This window comes from Rhinatrema bivittatum, chromosome 16 (assembly GCF_901001135.1).
Source record: "Rhinatrema bivittatum chromosome 16, aRhiBiv1.1, whole genome shotgun sequence".
NCBI lineage: Eukaryota > Metazoa > Chordata > Amphibia > Gymnophiona > Rhinatrematidae > Rhinatrema > Rhinatrema bivittatum.
In genome coordinates this window covers 15,191,161-15,210,459 of record NC_042630.1, presented here as the reverse complement: position 1 = coordinate 15,210,459, position 19,299 = coordinate 15,191,161, and the positions used below count along the sequence as shown (strand labels likewise).

General features: G+C 58.1%; 1 protein-coding gene across 1 annotated transcript; it reads left to right on the top strand.

The window, feature by feature from the left end:
* The first annotated feature begins 291 nt into the window (after positions 1–291).
* Positions 292–17,717, top strand: PER1 (period circadian regulator 1). Its single transcript, XM_029580426.1, has 23 exons — positions 292–544; positions 3,108–3,445; positions 4,244–4,339; positions 4,534–4,688; positions 5,830–5,951; positions 6,092–6,293; positions 6,631–6,682; positions 8,808–8,938; positions 9,082–9,160; positions 9,369–9,475; positions 9,667–9,820; positions 10,107–10,215; positions 11,223–11,354; positions 11,721–11,837; positions 12,513–12,652; positions 12,883–13,010; positions 13,567–13,749; positions 14,652–14,900; positions 15,027–15,781; positions 16,110–16,281; positions 16,670–16,862; positions 16,991–17,141; positions 17,351–17,717. The coding sequence occupies exons 2-23, from the start codon at positions 3,189–3,191 to the stop codon at positions 17,591–17,593; spliced, it is 3,927 nt and encodes a 1,308-aa protein (XP_029436286.1). The 5' UTR covers positions 292–544; positions 3,108–3,188; the 3' UTR covers positions 17,594–17,717.
* The last annotated feature ends 1,582 nt before the right edge of the window (positions 17,718–19,299 follow it).

The window sequence follows — 19,299 nt, the reverse complement described above, 5'->3', positions numbered from 1 at the left end:
TGTGTGCGCCACCCATGGAGACCTCGCAAGCCTGCTTTTGCTCTACTGCCTCATTTCCCTGTTATGCAGAGCTCTGGTCTCGTCGGCAGCCCAGCTCAGCCAGTGGAAGAGAGCGAGGCGAGGGGGGGGGTGGGGGCCGGCAGCACTACACTCCACGTGCAGTGGCGTGTAACACAAGGCTGACGACAGAGGCAAGGCAGCTATTGGTGGCTGTGCCTGCCGATTATGTAATGCCTGCTGGCTTCCAGGCGCAGGCTCACATGGCAGGAGGCGGGAGGGGAGGAGAGAGAGAGGAGAGGCTGTGGGAGCTCGGGCTCTGTCAGTCGTTGCCTTGGATCTGAGGGCTGCAGGAGCTCAGGCATACGGGTCCTTGCTCTTGGATCTGAGGGCTGCAGAGCTGAGAGACGTCAGTTCCTTGCTTTTGGATCTGAAGATCACAGGAGCTGAGAGACGTCAGCCCTTATCGGGAATCTGAAGCTGACGGGCTTTTGTCTGGATCTTGCAGCTGTGAAGGGGCAGGATTGTGAAGTATGCTGACGGGCAGGTAGGGAGATGTCTCTCCTATGAAACATTCCCCCTTCCCTTCTCCCTGTCTTGAGCATTGATTTGGGTGAAGATTAATAACATGGCGGTTTTTGCTCTGAGATTTTGTTTATTTGATGTGCTGATATCAGTGTGAGTGCCCTCAGAGGTGGCTGGACGGGGGGGGGGGGGGGGGGAGGGAGGAAGGGGTGTTCTAGCTGAGCTTCCCAGAGGTGGCTGCACAGCGCTAGGGCTTTATGGCTTGTGCATCTCGGAGTTACGTTATCTGCGGATAGTCCCTCATGATGGCTTTTCCCCTGCCGGTGGCCTCTCGTAGTTTTTATTTTGGCGTTGTGACTGGTTTGGGGGTGGGTGGCGTGGAGTCCCGTGACCGCAGGTGTCGTGCGGTACAAAAACAGTCTGTACGGAGGCGCAGAGGAGGGCCTGCACGTGGAGCAGAGTTTCCCGGTGTTTGGATCAAACGGGCACCCTGGTGGGCAGGAACGTCTTGTTCATTGGTGCTTCCGGAACCAGCCGCCTCCCGGGACACTCTGTTCCTGTCCCGAAGTTTTGTGGTGGTGGTGCCAGGAGGGCAGGCTCCGCCCACCCCTCTCCCTCTGGCCCCGCCTCCTCGCTCCGTCCCTCTTCGCTGGCATGCCTCTTTGCGGTTTCTGGTGTTTCCGATCTCCGCTGCCGCCACCGTCCCGTCAGCTCGCTGTCAGAGCCTCTGTAAGCTGCGTCCCCCGTGCCAAGGCTGGGATTGTGAGCTCTCGGCGTGCACCCGGGTGGGCGCTAGCTGAGAGGGGGGCAAGCCTCTTCCCCCTCCTCTGTATGCCATCTAATCTTCCCAAAATAGAGCTGGCTAGACCCCCTGCAGATGTTCTTAGTCTGTAGAGTAGACGAGTGCAGGCAGGCATGAGCCCTCGGCACATAAAAGGTCATTGCAGCAGTGAGCAGGGGTCTGGGGTAAGAGAGGGTCCCCTTCTTTTTCCTGGAGGCAGGGCAGGTGAGGGGGCTGCCCTGAGGTCTGCTCGCTCTGCTGCCCCGGTCTTTGGGTGGCTGGGAGGAGCGCGTGAACCCTGACCTCGGAGCGACTGAATAAGGAGGGCAGGAAAGGCGTCCTTTGCAGGTAGAAGGGGGGGGGGGGGGGGGAGAGCTGCTGCCTTTGAGCTTCTCTTCTCCGCTGGAGATGATGCTGTGTCCGTGTGTCTGTCTCTGTGTTTTCCTGTGAGTGCATATCACGTACGTACATGTGTTATTGCGCAGCCTCTAGAAGCGTAGAAGGGGGCGGGTTGGGGGGTCCCGTTGAGGAGATATGGAGACACTTGCTGCACTCCATTGATCTTGCTGCGTCCGGCCACGCTCAGGACAGAAGTCACGGGCGCTGCCCGCTCCTCAAGAGTCCCTTCCTGGGGCGGGCACCGTTCACCCTTCCTGTATCCTGCGGCCGACCTCTCCCTGGCCCGTTTGACACCCCTCCTCGCCTCCTGTGCCGTGCAGGGTTTGTAACTTACATTCCATGAGCCTCTGGGTCGCAACTCCACCAGGAGCTTTTGGGGGATGTGTGTCAGGCTGGGGAAGTCTGGAGTTTCTCAGTGTCAAGTCATTTGACACCTTGAGATGGTAGCAGCTCTTTCGTTACTCGGCGATGGTCTAAGGACGTTGGCCGACTGTAGCCTTAGGCCAAGTATCCCAGAAGCCTTTGCTGCTCTGCCTTACTGAGGTTTGGTTTCTGCAGGAAGGAAGAGGGGAGTCGATGATTTTATTTCTGGCTCGGGGGACTGAGACTTCATCAAAGGCTGGGCCCTGTGTACAGCTCTCGGGCTAGGGCCTGGCTCCTATCTAGGGAAAGGTCAGCTATCTGTTGCTTGCTGACTGACAGGGGGATCGATTGTTTATTTTGTCTCTCTATTTGAAGCGGCAGATGAAAAGGGACAGAAAAAGCCTGCCTGATCCGTAACATCAGAGAGCAGGCGGCTGGCGAGGTTGGGGTTGGTGTGGGGAAGCTTTGAAGAAGAAGGTGGTGGTGGTGGTGGTGGGGGGTGGGGGGTTGGGTGCCTTGGCCATGTTTACAAAACTTAAAAAGTGGCACAGAGCTGACTTGCAGCCTTCCCCCAGGTGCCGGAGGGGGGCCATGCCCGGGTTTGCGGGACGATGGCAGGTTTCGCCTGTGGTTTCTGAGAGCCCCTGCACTCTCTCTCCTGGCGAATAACCTGCACTTTCTGTGTCGGGCAGCCTCAAGTCAATGCCACCAGCAGGGGCTTAAGTGGCTGCAGCCCGGCAGGGTCACGCCTTGTGCTGGGGATGTGCCAGGCCTGCTCTGGCCCCTCATTAGAGGGCAGGAGGAGGCTGGGGGCCTAGCAAGGCTCGGCACAGAGTGTGTGAGCAACACAGCGGAGGCACCGATCAATGTTGCCTCTGGTGAGGATGGGGGAGAGGCCTGAAAGCAGCTGTCCTTGCTTAGAATAAGAAGCCCAGGCATTAGAGAAGGGACACGAGAGAAAAAGTGCACACTGTAATCACGTTTGCGGTCTATTCTGTGCGTGCATGTATCTCACTGACTTTCTCTGCTTCTCCTCCTCCAGGAGCTTGTCCGGAGCGGCTTTTCTTTCCTGTTTCTCTCTGGCCCAGCGGGCGCCGTAAGTCGGCACGCGCGAGCCTAAACCATGAGCAACGGCAACAGCAACTCGGGCCCCAGCCACAGCGAGGGCGAGGCCAGCAGCGAGAGCAGCGGGGCCGGCAGGAGAGGCCGGGCCTCCCGGGGGGGGGAGGAGGCGGAGGCGGAGCGCCGGAACCGGTCCAACGACGACATGGACACCACCGGCAGCGGGAACGAGTCCCGCGGGCGAGACTCCCGCAGCTCGCACAGCAGCACCAACGGGAAGGACTCTGCGCTGCTGGAGACCACGGAGAGCAACAAGAGGTGAGAGGGGAGGGGCCCTGAGGTCCCACGAGGGAGGGGAGGGAGGTGCAGGGGCCACCGAGAGCGAGACGAGCCGAGGGGGGGCCTGTGGCTGCCTGAGAAAGATGGGTTTGGGCGCTGAGGGTCCTGGGGCCCTTCCATGGGGCAGGGGTAGAAGGCAGGGCTACTGTGGAGCAGACTGCTCGGTCGCCATCTTGGTTTCTTCCCAAGTTAAGTCGGTGTTTATCCGGAAATAAGCTTTTATAACGACCACTTTCGGCTGTGTGGGGGGGAGGGCTGTACGTTGTTACCCTGGGCCTTCCCCCCCGCCCCTCCACCTCCGGCTTGGGCTTTCCTTCTTCCGGGCTGCGTCTTGACCTTTGGCCCTTTTCTGGCCAGCGTAGCTGTAGATGGGCCCGGGGGCCCCCCCCCCCCCCCCAGGGTTTCTCGCCTTGGCAGCATGCGTGTGATGTCACCGTGACATCCTGGTGAAAAGGGAGGGGGGGCGGGGCTCCGATGAGGCAGGCGTGACGCGGGTGTGGCGATGTCTTGGTTTTCACTGCCGGCTGGAGCCTGGGGGAAGGCAACGCGTGCTCTGTAAGGAGCCTTGAGGGCAAAGGGAGGACAGAATAGGATTGGTCTGTGGCATCTTAACTTGGATACGCATGAGGCGCTCTTATGCTGCTAAGCCTGCACCTACCCAAACCGAGAGGGCGTGGGGGTGAGACTCTGGCTTTGGGTACTGAATTCTTCTTGTGTGTGGTTTTTTTGTTTTTTTTGGTTTTGTGGTTTTAATTTTGGGTCCGCGTCTGTCCACAGCACAAACTCCCAGAGTCCGTCTCCCCCCAGCAGCTCCATTGCGTACAGCCTCCTGAGTGCCAGCTCTGAGCATAACCCCTCCACCAGCGGCTGCAGGCAAGTACCGTCTGCCGAGACTTGCACCTGTTCGGGTCTCTCTCTCTCTCTCTTTCTCTGTCGGTCTCCCACTCCAGACACACACACACATCCCTAGAAGTCAACACTATCCCCCCCCCCCCCCCCCCCGTCTCTCTCCGCACACGCGTCTCTCCCCCACGCTCTCTGATTTTCTCCGTCTCCCCCCACTGCAGCAGTGAGCAGTCGGCTCGGGAGAAGACTCAGAAGGAGCTGATGAAGGCTCTCAAGGAGCTGAAGATCCGACTGCCGTCCGAGAAGCGCAGCAAAGGGAAGTCCGGCACGCTGGCCACACTGCAGTATGCCCTGTCCTGTGTCAAGCAGGTGCGAGGTGAGTTCGGCCTGTGGTTTGCGGGAGGTGTTCGTGCCTCGACTGCTGGTGGCAGTGGTGTGATTGGAGCTCTGCCTTCAAACCTCAATCCTTTTATGTACCCACATGGGATTAAGAGAGGGGCATATGTGGGAATTCGGATGTTCAATGTGATCCCATTGAGTTTTTGTATCTTATAGTGTCTGTGGTTTGAGAAATGATACAATGTTTCAAGGTATGTTTTGAACCCTATGAGTGATACATACCCTATTATTAATACATTGTATCATTGAAATTTAAGATGTGATTGCTTAAGATACATGTTGTATTATATATTTGTGCGCCAATAGTTTAAACATTTGTAATAAATACTTAAATGATTTATACAGATGTTTTATTTGTTACTTGCTCATGTAAAATCTGTTTTACCTTCTTTTTTTGTGTATATTACCACGGTGTGAAGCATGCCTGGTCCTGTGACCTTAGGCCTGACTTTTTTTTTTGCCTCTGCCCCATGCCAGGCCTCAATCTCCCAGCCCCTATAACCCAGATGTGGAAACAAGGATACTTAGGGAATGATTTTGTTCCTGGTTACTGGGCCAGCTCTCCGCTGTTGCTTTGATCTGCCCGTGCGCCTAGCAGCAGGGTTACCCACAGTAACGGGAGACGCGCGCCCTTGAAACATGGCACACATTTGTGTGAATGTTTAATGGAGCTATACGTGTCGTTTTATATGCACTGCCCCTACCCCCTCAGCACTTTTTTTTTTTTTTTTAAAGTGTCTTGTGTGCATAAACTTGGGTTTTATGTGTGAAAATCCGTTTGGAAATCCACCTCAAGCCCTTTGAATTCTAGCCCCTTTTTCATCTCCTCCCCCCACCAATAGAGTTAAATAGCAAAAGCTGGACAGGCCTGGTAGATCAGTGGCAATGCTGTGACCTGCATTTTGGTCAGGTCTTCTGCCCTGCCCGGACCAGTAGCCGGATTTAGGGCCCCTATGATTGCAGCGTTCTGGGAGAGGATATAAAATAGGGGAACTAAAGGCGCGCAGTGCCAGATTTTAGTCCTGGCAAAGCTGAAAAAGAAAAAAAAAAAAATGTAAAATCATGTCACTGTGTGCTGTGACTGTCTCTGAAGGCCTGTGGTCTCCCCCCTCTCTCAGCTAACCAAGACTACTACCAGCAGTGGACCATCGATGACACGCAGCCATGCAGCCTGGACATGTCCAGTTACACCCTCGAGGAGCTGGAGAACATCACCTCGGAGTACAATCTTAAAAACCCCGTGAGTATCTGCTTTTTTTTTTTTTTTGCTCTGTGACTCCCTCCCAGCGGCAGCAGCTGTCAGAAGCTGCCAATCGAGTAAGTTAACACGTCTCCCTATTTTCCACTGCTGATATCGCCCTTGTCTCGTTACCTCCCCAGGACACGTTCTCCCTGGCTGTTTCCTTCATCACGGGGAAGATTGTGTACATCTCCGATCAGGCAGCCTTCATCCTGCGCTGTAAACGTGATGTCTTCAAAGGTGCCTCCTTTGCAGAATTCCTGGCACCCCAGGATGTCAGCGTCTTCTACGGTTCCACCGCACCCTACCACCTGCCGTCTTGGAGTGCCTGCACCTCTGCTGGTGAGTACCTGCTAGCGTGATCTGCTTGCCTCAGTTGCAGTTTCCCTGGCACTCGCAGGCTGAGATGGGGGGAATCTCCCTCCCCCCATCTGTGCCTTAGTATTTGCCTCCCTTCGATCGATGTGCATTCTGACATAGGGACCTGCAGAGTCAGGTGAGACCAACAGCACAAAACCTGAGGGGGGGGGAATGTAACCCCCCTGGTGTTTGCCTATGAGGAGGAGGTGGTGCTTTGTACATGTCACAGTGTAACTATGCTAGTTTACGAGGGGAGAGGAGACTATGATGACATGCTTCACATCATTCCCTGATCCTGTATCCTCCCCTGTCTCTGTAGATGCAGCTCTTATGGATTACACACAGGAGAAATCAGTCTTCTGCAGGATAAGGTGAGTGCTCCTGCACGGGATGGGTGGGGAGTGGGTGCGAGACAGTGTTGGGGAGGGTAAAGGGGAGAGAGTGTAGGTTTAAAGGAGGGGCAGATGGATGGAAAGTGAAGGCTCCACACTGTTTCTCGGGTTAGACGTTTTCTTTTTCTCGTAGATTGTGACCCCTCTGTGCCTTGCAGGGAGGTATTGAGGATCTCCCCTGACTTTGCATACACAAAGGATGATTTCTCAGGAAGAGTTAGCCTGTGGCAGGCGGAGCATCATAGCTGGGTGGGTGGGAAGGGAAGTGTCAGCTTTAGAATAGCTGTGTTTAGGTTTAAAGTTTCCGCTGTTTAATATACAGTGGTGAATGCGCTTGGTAACTGGGACTTTTGTTTGCTTGTGTCTGTGTGCGAGTATCTGTAAGCGTGCGCCTTCTTGACTTCCATAGTCTGCTCTAACGTGTTTGAACCATGTTTTCAGATCCTGAGCCTCCCCCAGCGTCCCAAAGACCAGAAATAACTAAATGGAAAAAAAATAGTTTTCATTTTTCTAGTTTGTAATTTGTGCAGCAGAAATCTGCCTGGCTCCCCTTTCCCAGCAGTGGGAGTCTGAGCCACAGCTTCCGCCTGCAGTTGATCCCACCCTCCCCACCAAGACCCGTGGCACTTACAAGGGGTAGGTGGGGGATTTCCCAGACCCCCCTCCTTCCCAGCAGTGGCCGTGTGGCTATTTATTTATAGCGAGGCATGGTTTTGGGACTGCAGTTGCTTCCGGTGGCGAGTTGGCAGCCGTGGGGGTGATGGATAATTAATTTCCCTGTAAAAGTGTCTCCTGGATGTCAGAGCTTTTGTTAGGATCCCCCAGCTCTGGAGATGCATTCAGCCTCTTTTCTCTATAAGTTTCCAGGCCAGGGTGACGCAGGAGCGAGGAGGCAGTAATGAGATGCCTACTGCTATATTTTTTTTTCTCCTCCCCCTGTATGTCTGTCTGTCTGTCTCTGTCTCTCTCTCTCTCTCTCTCCCTCTCTCCCTGGATATCTCTAGAATTATACATGAGACATCTACAGAATTCACTGGGGCAACCCAGGAACTGTCTCTGTAAGGTTGATGCGGAAGGCCCAGAGGCTGTTGCCCAGTGCTTATGTGACACACAAATGCCACAGAAGCTCTCTTATACCATAGATAAACGGGCGCTGAAAGTAATCTCTCTGCCATTGCTAGCTCTGCGCCACACCCTGCGTTGTGCCGTCACCAACTGTTTTTGCTTCGCCCAGTGACACTACTGGCAGCGCACCATGCCCCGTGACATCACCAGCTGTGCCCTGTGACAACAGCAGCGTGCCCTGTCCCCCCCCTCCCCCCCCCCGCGCCATGCCATCATCATCATCCGCACACCACACCCCGTCCCGTGCCATCGCGTGCCGCATCCTGCCCCCTTGTTGGTGCTACGCCTTGCCCCCACGGCGCTGTGCCCTGTGTTATCGCCGGCCACGTGCCCCGCTTCCTGAACGGCGCAGTATGACTCGGGCTAGGCTGGTTTCACCGACGCTCGGAGTGCCATCAGTGACTAGGTCTGAAGGCGGGAGGAGTGGAGCAAGGCACAGAGTTGAGGTTCATGTCTAGGGGAGTTGGTGCTGGGTGAGAGGGGAGGGAAATTTTTAAAGATTACAGCACATAAAGATTTTCTCTGGAGTAGGTTGTGGGGGGGGGATGGGGCGGGGTTGTGGGCATCTCTTCCGTGTCCTCGTTATTCCTATGCTGTGAAATTCTTTAGGGGTCACGGGAAACGTGAGCTGTTGGTGTTGGCAGGCCCGGCCTCCCCCAGTAGCGGGAAGGTGGGGGAGGGGGATCCACAGAGGTGTTGGGGGATAATTGTGTGTTTCGGGGATGGGGGGGGGGGGGCGGTAATTCATTCATTCCAGTTCCTGGGGGACAGGCTGTGTTTTTTGTGCTAAGCATGACCTTGACCCCCTCCCCCCGCCCTACCACAGCAGCGGCCAGCGGGGATGGGGAGGGAGGCACAAGCGCATCCCCGAGCACCCCTGACTTGGGAGCACCTTTGGCTCTCCCGCTGCTCCCCCCCCCCGTGCCATTGTCCCGGTCTCCTCCGGCCTCTGGTCTTATTGCAGGTGTCTGTTTCACAGCGGGGCCCGCGACCTGCACTACTACCCCTTCCGCCTCACGCCGTACCTGATGAAGGTGCGCGACTCTGACAGCGCCGAGGGTCAGCCCTGCTGCTTGCTCATCGCCGAGAGGGTCCACTCGGGCTACGAAGGTAAGGCGGGGGGAGGGGCTGTTACAGATTCTTTAATTTCCATCTCTGTGGAGGGGGGGGGGGACACGAGGACAGCCTTTCCTGTTCATCTAACCGTGAGAAAGCAGAAGCAGTCATGCCCTGTCCCGCTCCCTTCCCCACAGCTCCCCGGATCCCCCCGGACAAACGAATCTTCACCACCAGGCACACCCCGGGCTGCGTATTCCAGGAGGTGGACGAGAGGTGAGCCGCGCGGCATTTCTGGTCACGCCGCCTTTACTCCTAAGCTCCTGCCCCCTGTCTCGTGCTTCTTGTTGCATGTTCCCCCCCCCCCTCCCCCCACCGCCGGCCGCGTTTCAGGCACATCAGCCGATGCGGGCGCGAGCGCGGGGTCCGTGCTCTCTCTCTCTCCGCTCGCCTTCACCGCCGCCTCTCCTGTGTTCTGTTCCAGGGCTGTTCCTCTCCTTGGCTACCTCCCCCAGGATCTCATCGGGACCCCTGTGCTGCTGTTCGTGCACCCCGAGGACCGCCAGCTGATGCTGGCCATTCATAAAAAGAGTAAGCTGCAAAGTTTTGTTTTGTTTTTTTCATACCCTGCGGCAGGGTTGGGAGGGAAGGGGGAGGGGGGGGCCCGTGCTTGCTGGGATCCGGGGCCGGGGCACCGTGATTTCATGCGGCTCAGCTTTTTTCCTGGGCTGCTTTCCCCTCGCCGGCTGACGCCGCTCACGCCTCTCCTCTCCTTTCTGCAGTCCTGCAGTGCGCCGGACAGCCCTTCGACCACTCCCCCATCCGCTTCTGCGCGCGGAACGGCGAGTACGTGACCATCGACACCAGCTGGTCCAGCTTCGTCAATCCCTGGAGCCGCAAGGTGTCCTTCATCCTGGGTCGCCACAAAGTTCGCACGTGAGTATCTCCTCCTTCTCTTCCCCGCGGGGGGGGGGATTTCACGAGCCGGTGCGTTTTTGGGGGGGTGGGAAGTCGGGGGACTCTCTGTAGATGGAGCTCTCTTTGGTGGCGAGAAATGACAGCTCGGGGGGGTGGGAGTTTGGGGTTGTAGGGGGTCGAGAACTCCTGCCAGTGTGGTGCCTCAGCGGAGGGATTTAGGTGACAGACCGGGGGGCGGTGGGGAGGGTCTTTCTGGCCTGCCACCCTGTATGCGATTTGAACTTCTCACCCTCTCCCTCCTCAGCGGGCCCCTGAACGAAGATATCTTCACGGCCCCCAAAGGGGTAGAGCTGAAAGCCGTGGAGCCAGACGTTCAGGAGCTGTCGGAGCAGATTCATAAGATCCTCTTGCAGGTGAACGGAGCCTCCGTGGGGGACAGGGGGAGTTTTTTCCCGGGTCGGGCCGCAGGATGGGGAGGAGGGGGGGGTGTCGATCTGTGCACGGTGTCCCGCGAGACTCCTGGACGGGTGACCTCGTGGCTGGAAAGGCGTGAAAAAAAATAAAACAGCCCTGATGATGATTTATTTACAAGCCGACCCTAGGGCTCATCGCGTAGGGGTCGCGTACGACGCCTCGGTAGCGCAGTACAGAACGCACTGTTACAGCAGGGTTAGGGTCTGTCTGTTCCGTGAATAAAGCATCAAGGCTCAAGGAAACAGAGATGGCGGCAGGCAGTTAAAAAAAAAAATAGCACAGGCGGGGGTGCGTCATAGCACTCGGGTACGACAGGTCCCGTATTGGGCTGCAGGCTGCCCGGGTTCCCGATCCGGATAAATCTGCGTTTGCGGTGGTCGGCGCGGCAGTATCTTAAAACCCCCATTTTTTTTAATGTGGCCCTCTTACATGGATCTTGACACCCGAAACACGAATAGCGCCCACCTGGAGCACGTCCAGTCAGCCAGTGGGCTGACTCTCTTAAAGGGATTTCCTAGCGCGCCTTGACGCTTGCTCCAGCAGGGAGGCGCTCTTCGTCACCTGGCAAGTACTGAGGAGGGCACTGGCAGTCGATGGGGGGAGACAGAGGTGGCTCCCGCCACAGCCCCTGGCCGAGGAACGAGTTTTGTTCCTGTCCAGGGACGCAGGGAGACGCCGCCCCCAGAGAGAAAAAGCGCAAAGACCACGTTTGAGGCAGGGCTTGGCCTCGTTTACTCTGCTGCATCTCCGAGTGCGTCACGGACCTGCGGGCGGTGGGTCTTGGCCGAGGGGGTTCATAGACCAGGGGCGCTCAGGGTACCACTGAGAGCCGAGTCTCCGGCTGTTTCCTGCTCGCGTGGCGCTGACCTTGTTTGTGTTCTGTCCAGATGTGCGCGTGTGCCTTGCCTCACCCTCCCTTCCGTTTGGCTTCTCTCCGTTTTTTTAGCCCGTGCACACTTCCACCTCGGCGGGTAACGGCAGCGGGGGCAGTAACGCCTCCCACGAGCAGTTCCTCAGCGTCGCCTCGTCCAGTGACGGCCATGGGATGGCCGTGGAGGAAGTGCAAGCGCTCAGACCGGTGAGTAAATCGGCTCGCGGGCACAAAGGTCGGGCGCTGCCAGGGCCCTGGGGGGGATGGGGGGGGGGGGGGGGTCTCCGCGCTCCCTGCCTGGGTACGGGGCTTCCCTGCAGGGGCGTGCTGTGATGGGGCCAGGACTGGGGCTGCTCGGGGTGGGGGAGACTTAACGTGGTCCGAGGAGCGGGGAAGGTTCTTCCCGGATATGCAGGAGGACTGGCTTGCTGGCAGGGAGAAGACCCCTCCTGGGGGTGGGAGTCGTAATGTGATGCGGGTAGTAGCGGTGCACTCTGGGGAGGTCCCTCTGCAGCCTGCAGGAAGCCTGAGGTTACATCATGGTTTTTTTTTTCCTTCCCCCTCTTTCTCTAGATGACCTTCCAGCAGATCTGCAAGAACATTCACATGGTGAAGAACCAGGGGCAGCAGATGTTTATCGGGTCCAGGGCAAAACCCCAGAAACACCACCTGGCCGGTAAGCGAGTGGCTGTAGTTCCCAAGCCTTATGATAACCCGTAAATAAAAGCCTTACTGCTAGCAGCATTCAGTGGGAGCTGCCCCCATCTCTCCTACAAGGCTGATGTCTCATGGGAGTGGGAGGCTCTCTGCTCCATGGTGACCCCCCCATGAGGTGCGCTGGCGCCTCTTGTGCAGCGGTGGGCATTTATTGATTTATTTATATTTCGCTTTACATTCGGGGACTGTGGTTCTTTCTCTGTCCCCCGAGGGCTCCCAGTCTATCAGGGTCATTTTTGCAAAACACGATGGGGGCGCGTTGTCGCGCGCGATGCCGCCCTAACGCGCGCAATAACGTCCGCATCGCGATGTCAAAATTAAAACGAGGGAAAGAGGAGCGGTTAGGGTGGGGGGTTAACCATTTCAGGCGCTAATGTTTTACACGCCTTTAGCCAGGGGCGCTGTGACCCTTTTCTGGCCGCGGCTCTTCCTTCTGTTATATTTGTGGCGGAATGAAAAATCGAGGTCTAAGGTAACGGAGGGTAAAGTGACTTGCCCAAGGTCACGAGGAGCGGCCGTGGGAACTGTACTCGCCCCGCAGCAGACGGGAGCTGATAACCACGGAGGCTGCATTTTGTCTCGTGCTCTAATCTAATCTGTAACTCCCCCCTCCTCCTCCTCTTCTTCCAGCACTGGCACCACCAAAAGGTGTCAGCCCTCCGCAGGCGGAAGGCGCGAAGGGACTCTAGCGCGAGTGTCGGGAAAGCAGCAGCCCCCGAGGAGTCCCCCAGGAAAGATCTGGCCAACGTCTCCTATCAGCAGATCAATTGTCTGGACAGCATTATCCGGTGAGTGACCCTGCGGCAGCAGAGGGGCCACGGCAGGGGCTCCTACCATTCTCTCCCACTCCGCTGCATCCCCTCACCCTTACCGTACCTCCACCAACGCCCTATGGCTGCCACCTCCCTCTCGCCCTCGACCCTCCTTCATCATTCCCTTTTTGGTTCTTCCATCGTCGGCGCTTCCTCCACCATGTCCCATTTCTAAAGTTGGCCTGTTTCACCCCGTCTTGCTTAAGGTATTTGGAGAGCTGTAACATCCCGAACACGGTGAAGCGGAAGTGTGGCTCCTCCTCGTACACCACCTCCTCCACCAGCGATGATGACAGGCAGAAGGCGGGCGAAGACACGGCTGCAGCCAAGAAAGGTGAGGGCCGCAACTCCGAGGCCAGAGCACCGTCTGCTCTCGCCCAGTCCATCAACGCCTGCCCAAAGCCCCCCCAGCTACGGCGGTCGTCCCTGTGAGAGATTTCATGGGCTGAGGCTATAGCCTGCAGGCTCCGTTTTTCCTGAAAAATCTCCCGCATCCTCAGCAAAAGAATGGGTGATCTCCGTGCACTGTCGGGTGCTGAAGGAGACGGGGTACTCCTGCCTGCCTCACCCCATCTCTAACTCCTTGGGGAGGGGCCTGTCTGTATGTCATTCCTGAGGATCTCAGAGCGTGGCGGGGGGGGGGGGGGGCATCACCCTTCCATCCACCAAATCCTTGAATGCCACTTCCCGTTGTCCTTGACCATTCTTGTCGCATGTTCTTCTTCTGGAGGAGCTGAACGCTTGTGTTGCAGCATTTCCGTGGTCTCTCTTGATGGTGGGTAGATGGCAAGGGGAGTGGGTGGGATGTAGTTTCGGCCATCCCTCCACCCCCCCCCCCCCCAATCCAATGGGCTTTTTACAATAAAACCCTTCTTCATCTCTTTAAACAGATGTCATGGAGGAAGCCTTGGACGGCCCACGCAAGCGGAAGGAGCCGCCGGCGGCAGTGGTGGGGGCCCCGCTCACGCCCCTGGCCCTGCCCAGCAAAGCAGAGAGTGTGGTGTCCATCACCAGTCAGTGTAGCTTCAGCAGCACCATCGTCCACGTGGGAGACAAGAAGCCCCCGGAATCGGGTACTTATTTTGTGTTCACGTTACAGATGGGGGAAGGGGACGACCACTGAGCTCTTCGTGGTTGCAGCTCCTTTCTCAGGGGGGACCGGTCAGAAAGATTTGCCCTTGGCAGCCCAAGGGGTTGAAGGAGACAGAGCCTTCTCCTGGGTGCAGCGGCAGGCGGGGTCTCTGCAGGGCTCAGTCTTGGGCGCTTTTTTCCATTTTTAACTTCTTGCTGAGGTCAGCTGTGTCTAACCTGCTCGATCTTAAAGGAAAACTGCCCCTAGCGCAGTGGTGAGGAAGTCTGGAAGCAGGAAGCAAAACAGTGAGGAGCGAGGCACGGGACGAAGAGGACAGATTGAGGAATGAAGGGTAGGGGGAGGATTAGAAGGTCGGGGTGAGGAGCAGGGCAGAGAGGGGGAGTGGGATGCAGAGTTGGGTGATTGAAAGGAAGACGTAGGGATTATGGGGAGGTGTGTGTCGGGGGGGGGGGGGAACGACAATGGTGTAGAGGAGCAAGGCCTAGCCTAAGACTTTGGGGGTCGGAAATGAGGCTTAGGGTTGGAGTTAGGGGGTGGGTAGATAGTTGAGCGGAAATGTGAGGTTTATGCTCCCTGGCTCTTTGTCGGGCCACCAAGAGACAAAAAGGGGGCTGCTTTCTTTCATCCCATGGGGGAAGACGTGGACAGAGATCGGGCCGCAGCGATGCAGTGTAAAGCTGAACAGATTGGGGGCAACCTGCACGAAGTGGCAGTCACTGCCACCAGCAAACGGTTGGGTAGGGTGGGTGGACCATCTGAGCTTTGATCTTTCTCACCCTCCTGCCGGTGGATGGGTTTTGCTGGAGAGCACAGGGTGTGCAGCCGGCGCGTTAGCTTTCCAATAACTCCTCCCCGTTTTTTTTCCCCATATCCTTTCCGCAGACATTGTGATGATGGAGGAGGCACCCAGTACTCCGGCTCCGGTCTCCATGCCCGCGCCCAGTATGGCCCAGGACAAGGACCAGTACCGCAAGGTGGGCCTGACCAAGGAGGTGCTGTCCATCCACACCCAGAAGGAGGAACAGGCCTTCCTCGTCCGCTTCAGGGACCTCAGCCGAGTGCAGATCTTCAACCCACCCCAGGGGCTCTGCCGGCAGGATTCCCGGTACCCGGGGCAGCACCCGGACCGAGGTGAGTGTGCGAGCGCGAGGCGGAAGGGGGGTGGGGCTGGTAGTTGGGGGGGGGGGGGGGATATAGCCTTGCATTTTGCTAAGATGGGGAGCTGCACTTCATTCCTTCTCTCTCCTCTTTCTCCAGGACAGAGAGGCTCCCAGTCTGGTACTGCCAGAGGTGGCCCGGGCAGCGGCCGGCGGGGGAGAAGCGGCAAATCAAAAGCCAAGCGCCTGAAGCAGCAGAAGTCGGCCGAGGGCCCGGAGCCTGCACTGAACCACGGCTCCCGGCCGCATCCCCAGGGCCTGCCCGGCTCCTCTCCTTGCAGCCTGCCTTCCATGCCTTTCCCCACCATCATGCCCGCCTATCCCCTGCCCGTTTTCCACCCTCGTGCCTCCATGCCCCCGGCCCCCGAGCCCATGCCCCAGGATGCTCGCTACCCCATGCAGCCCCCTCAGTTCCCAGCGCCTCTGGTCACGCCCATGGTGGCCCTGGTCCTACCCAACTTCATGTTTCCTCAGATGGGCGGCCCGCTGCCACCCTTCTACCCCAGCCAGGGCTCTTTCGGGGGCACGCCCATGTACCCTTTCCCTCCCCCCCCAGCCACCCAGGCCCCAAGCACCACGGCACCGGCGACCCCGGGGCCGGAAACCACGCACCCTGCCTCTCGCTCCACCACCCCGCACTCCTTGAGTCAGCGAGACGGGGCCGGCTCGCCGCTCTTCGAGTCACGGTGCAGCTCCCCCCTCCAGCTCAACCTGCTGCAGATGGAAGAGGCACCCAAGTCTGCAGAGCGCCAGGAAGGAGGCGGAGCCAGCAACCAGGGAGGCGGGGCAGCCAGTAACGCAGACTGGAACGCCAGTGGCGCGGGCAGCGAGACTGCCCAGAAGGAAGCCTGCTTGGTGAGCGCCGGCCTTCCTGGCTTTTTAACCTTCCCCTGCCCATCAAGGTGGGCGGCACACGTTGAGGCTGCCATGCTGTGGCAGTCCGAGTTAGTCCTCATTTTATGCTCGGCTATGCCGGAGTTTTCGTGTGCATTCGTTCAGGCGGTTCGGTTTGGTTGCGTACACTTGCTGTGCTTTCTGAATTGACCCGTGAAGTCGAGAATCACAGAATTAGCTGTTGGAAAAATTTCTGCTCCAAAATTGCAACCTGCAAACTTTTTTGCATTATTTTTTTTTTTTTTCCGTACTAAATGTCTCCTTTCTGTTGTCTTTTCTCTCGCGGCAGGGGGAGGCTAACGAATTGTCCAATAACGATGCTCTCTCCAGCTCCAGCGACCTCCTCGACCTCCTGCTGCAGGAGGATTCGCAGTCCGGCACGGGCTCGGCTGTCTCTGGCTCCATGGCCTCCGGCGGCGACAGCTCCAACGGTGGAGGCAGCACTTCTGCTTCTGGCACAAGTGAGTCCCAGGCCCTTAAAAAAAAAAAGTAGTAATTGGCTTGTAATTACAGCCAGGGGTAAGGGGGTGCCCATCGTGATCCAGGGCGAAGGTGGGCACCGTCACGATCTGTCTGGCACAGTTTAGGTGTGGGCAGCTCCAACAGTGGTGTGTGTTGTTTTTTTTTTTTTGCTCTTATTTTATGAATTCAGCTTTAAGATCATTGAAGGACTAGATGTCTGCGCTGTGGCTGCTCGAGCACCCCCCCCAGTCTTGCACAAACTTCACTGTGACCGGGGAGGGGTACTTTGGTGGGGAGTCGTCTTGAAAAGTTGGCTCCCCTGCCCGAAGGGTTTTCTGGTTTCCAGCTGCTTTACCCACCCTCTCTCTCTGGGCTTTTCCCCCACAGGGAGCAGCCAGAGCAGTAACACCAGCAAGTACTTTGGGAGCGTGGACTCGTCCGAGAACGATCGCGGCAGCAAGAAGAGGGCGGAGCAGAAGGACAACGAGCACTTCATCAAGTACGTCATGCAGGACCCCATCTGGCTGCTGATGGCCAACACCGACCACAAGGTCATGATGACCTACCAGCTCCCCGGCAGGTGAGGAGGGAGCCACCGGGAGGGGTCCTGGCTTTTTTTTTTTTCGCTGGTAGTTGGCGGCAGGAGCGTTAAATAACGTTCTGATTTCCATTTCTTCCCCCCTCCCTCCCTTTTCCGACCGGCTGCAGGGACGTGGAGGCGGTGCTGCGGCAGGACCGAGAGAAACTGAAGCAGATGCAGAAGCAGCAGCCCCGCTTCACGGAGGAGCAGAAGAAAGAGCTGGCGGAGGTGCATCCCTGGATGCGGAAGGGCCTTCTGCCCAAAGCCATCGATGTCACGGTGAGGAGCGAGGAGACACCCCCCCCAGGGTTCCCTCGCCGCTCCCAGCATCAGTGGTAGTGGTGGGGGAATTCCCCCCCCCTTACTGGGGGAATCTTCATCTCCTACCCTCCCCCTCCCATCGACTCCCCTCTCCACTAATTCTGGGGCAAGAGCTGCGAGCGCTGCCGCCCTCTGATCTCTTCCTCGCTTGCTGTCTCCTCTCTTAGGCGTGCGAGGGCTGTGGCTCCGGGAGGGTCTCCTCCTGCACGGCCCTGCCTTACGACGTGGGAATCCACGAAATGGAGCTGAGCGTGGCGCTGGAACCCATCGAGGAAGGGGCGGAGGGCTGCAGGCCGGGAGCGGCGCTTGGGGCGGGAGATGGCTCCGGCGCCCCTCCGCCGCCGCCAGAGATCAGGATGGAGGAGGAGGAGGAGAGCGGCGGTGAGACCAGCAGGGTACATGCAAGATAAGACGGTTTGGGAAGAAAAGAGACTTTCCGCGATGGAGAACCTCCTCAGAGGCCAAGAGCTGCCGGAGCGCGCTGGTGCCGGGGACGGACTTATGCCCTCGAGCCTCCCTCCCATGTACATTGGTTGTTGGAGGGAGGGGGGGGTCAAGAAAGGCTGAGGCGCCTGGGTGGGGGGAGGGGGATCCCACGGCTCTGCGTCCACAGGTCCACGCCTACACGGTGAGAGGGGCTTGGGCAGAGATGGGTACAGATCCCTGCGCTGGAGAGGCACCGCCCTGTACCAGGGTGAGACCGAGAGCCCGGGTGGGGCTGCCAGGCCCGGCCCGGATTCTGGAGAGAGAGAGAGAGGAGTCCTGGACTGATGGGGGGGGGGGGGGGGAAGCTGCTTTGCTTGTGCTCACTCCCATGCCTTCATACTATTAAGGAGTGCGTTCCCCTCTCTCCACACCCCACCCCCCCTATTGGTACTCTAAAGCTTATTTATTTGGGAAAAAAAAAAGAGGGGCGGGGGGGGGAAGACAGGAAAGCCTGATGCTGCCGAGGAGGGGGCCCTGCCGGAGGCCTCCCTGCACTGTGCTTTCCAAGCCTGGGGATGGGGGGGGGGGGGGGGGGGCAGCTGCAGTGATCCGCTGGGGCCACGGCCCTCCCTGCCTGTCCCCCCCCCCCTTCCAACTGCTCTCTGAGGGCGTCTAAGAGAGGGGGGGGGGGGGAGAGAGGCTCTATTTTGTAAATTTTTATATTTTTTTTTCCTTTTTTATATAAAGAAAAAATAAAAACAGTCTTAAGTTTTATGTTTTCTACTGCGCTCTCCAGGCGGAGGGGGGAGGCTGGGAGGCGTGTACCTCATTAAAAGCCGGGGGGGGGGCGGCCGCTGTCCCCTCTCCGCTCTGCTCCCGGGGGTGGGGGGGGGGGATGCTGATGCGCTGTCGACGACCGGGGCAGCAGTTGTACTTTTTATCATTTTTGTGGTGTGTACAGAAATAAAAAGTGCTTTCCGAATCGGCCCCTGTGGTGAGTGCGGTGATGTTAACCCTCGGGCGAGGGGACTTCCCCCGGGACTGCTTAAAGCAGCCCAGCTTCCCAGGGGGGGGGCATCGGCTCTCTCTCTCTCTCAGGCAACCTTTCCCCACCACGAACCCCATCCGAGGCTGAAGGAGAGGGGAAGGAAACGAGTAGGAGGGCTTCAGGCAGCCGTCCTTAAAAAACAGGAGCCATCCGGCCGAGCCGAAAATACGGGGCCCTGGTGCAACAACCCCCTTCCAAGCGAGCCAGCCGCAGAGGTTCGGCCACTGCCAGGTGAACAAGATCCGCCAGCCACAGACGCCGCCGGCCGCTCCGCGCCCCCAGAACCCCCGAGCCGGGATCGGAGGCCTCTACACCCGCGAGTACCTGCGTTACGAGGGGGGGGGCCACAGGGAGAAGACTCGCCGGGGGCCACGGACACACCAGAGCATCGAGTCCCACTGACCCAATCTCTCGTCTGCGACTGAAAAACCCCCTCCGTCTTGCCCTCAGCCCCCCCCCCCCAACAGGCACCAATGTGATTCCAGGCTTCCTGGGCCCAATGGAAGAAGGGCTGAGCCCCGTGCACTGCCCCCGCCTCTCCAAACGATTAATGGGCCAGGGCTGCCCCAGACCCACTGCTCCCCAGCCCCCCAGGCTGGCGTCTGTGGTCACCCCCCACCCGGGACTTCAAGGGCCATTCTC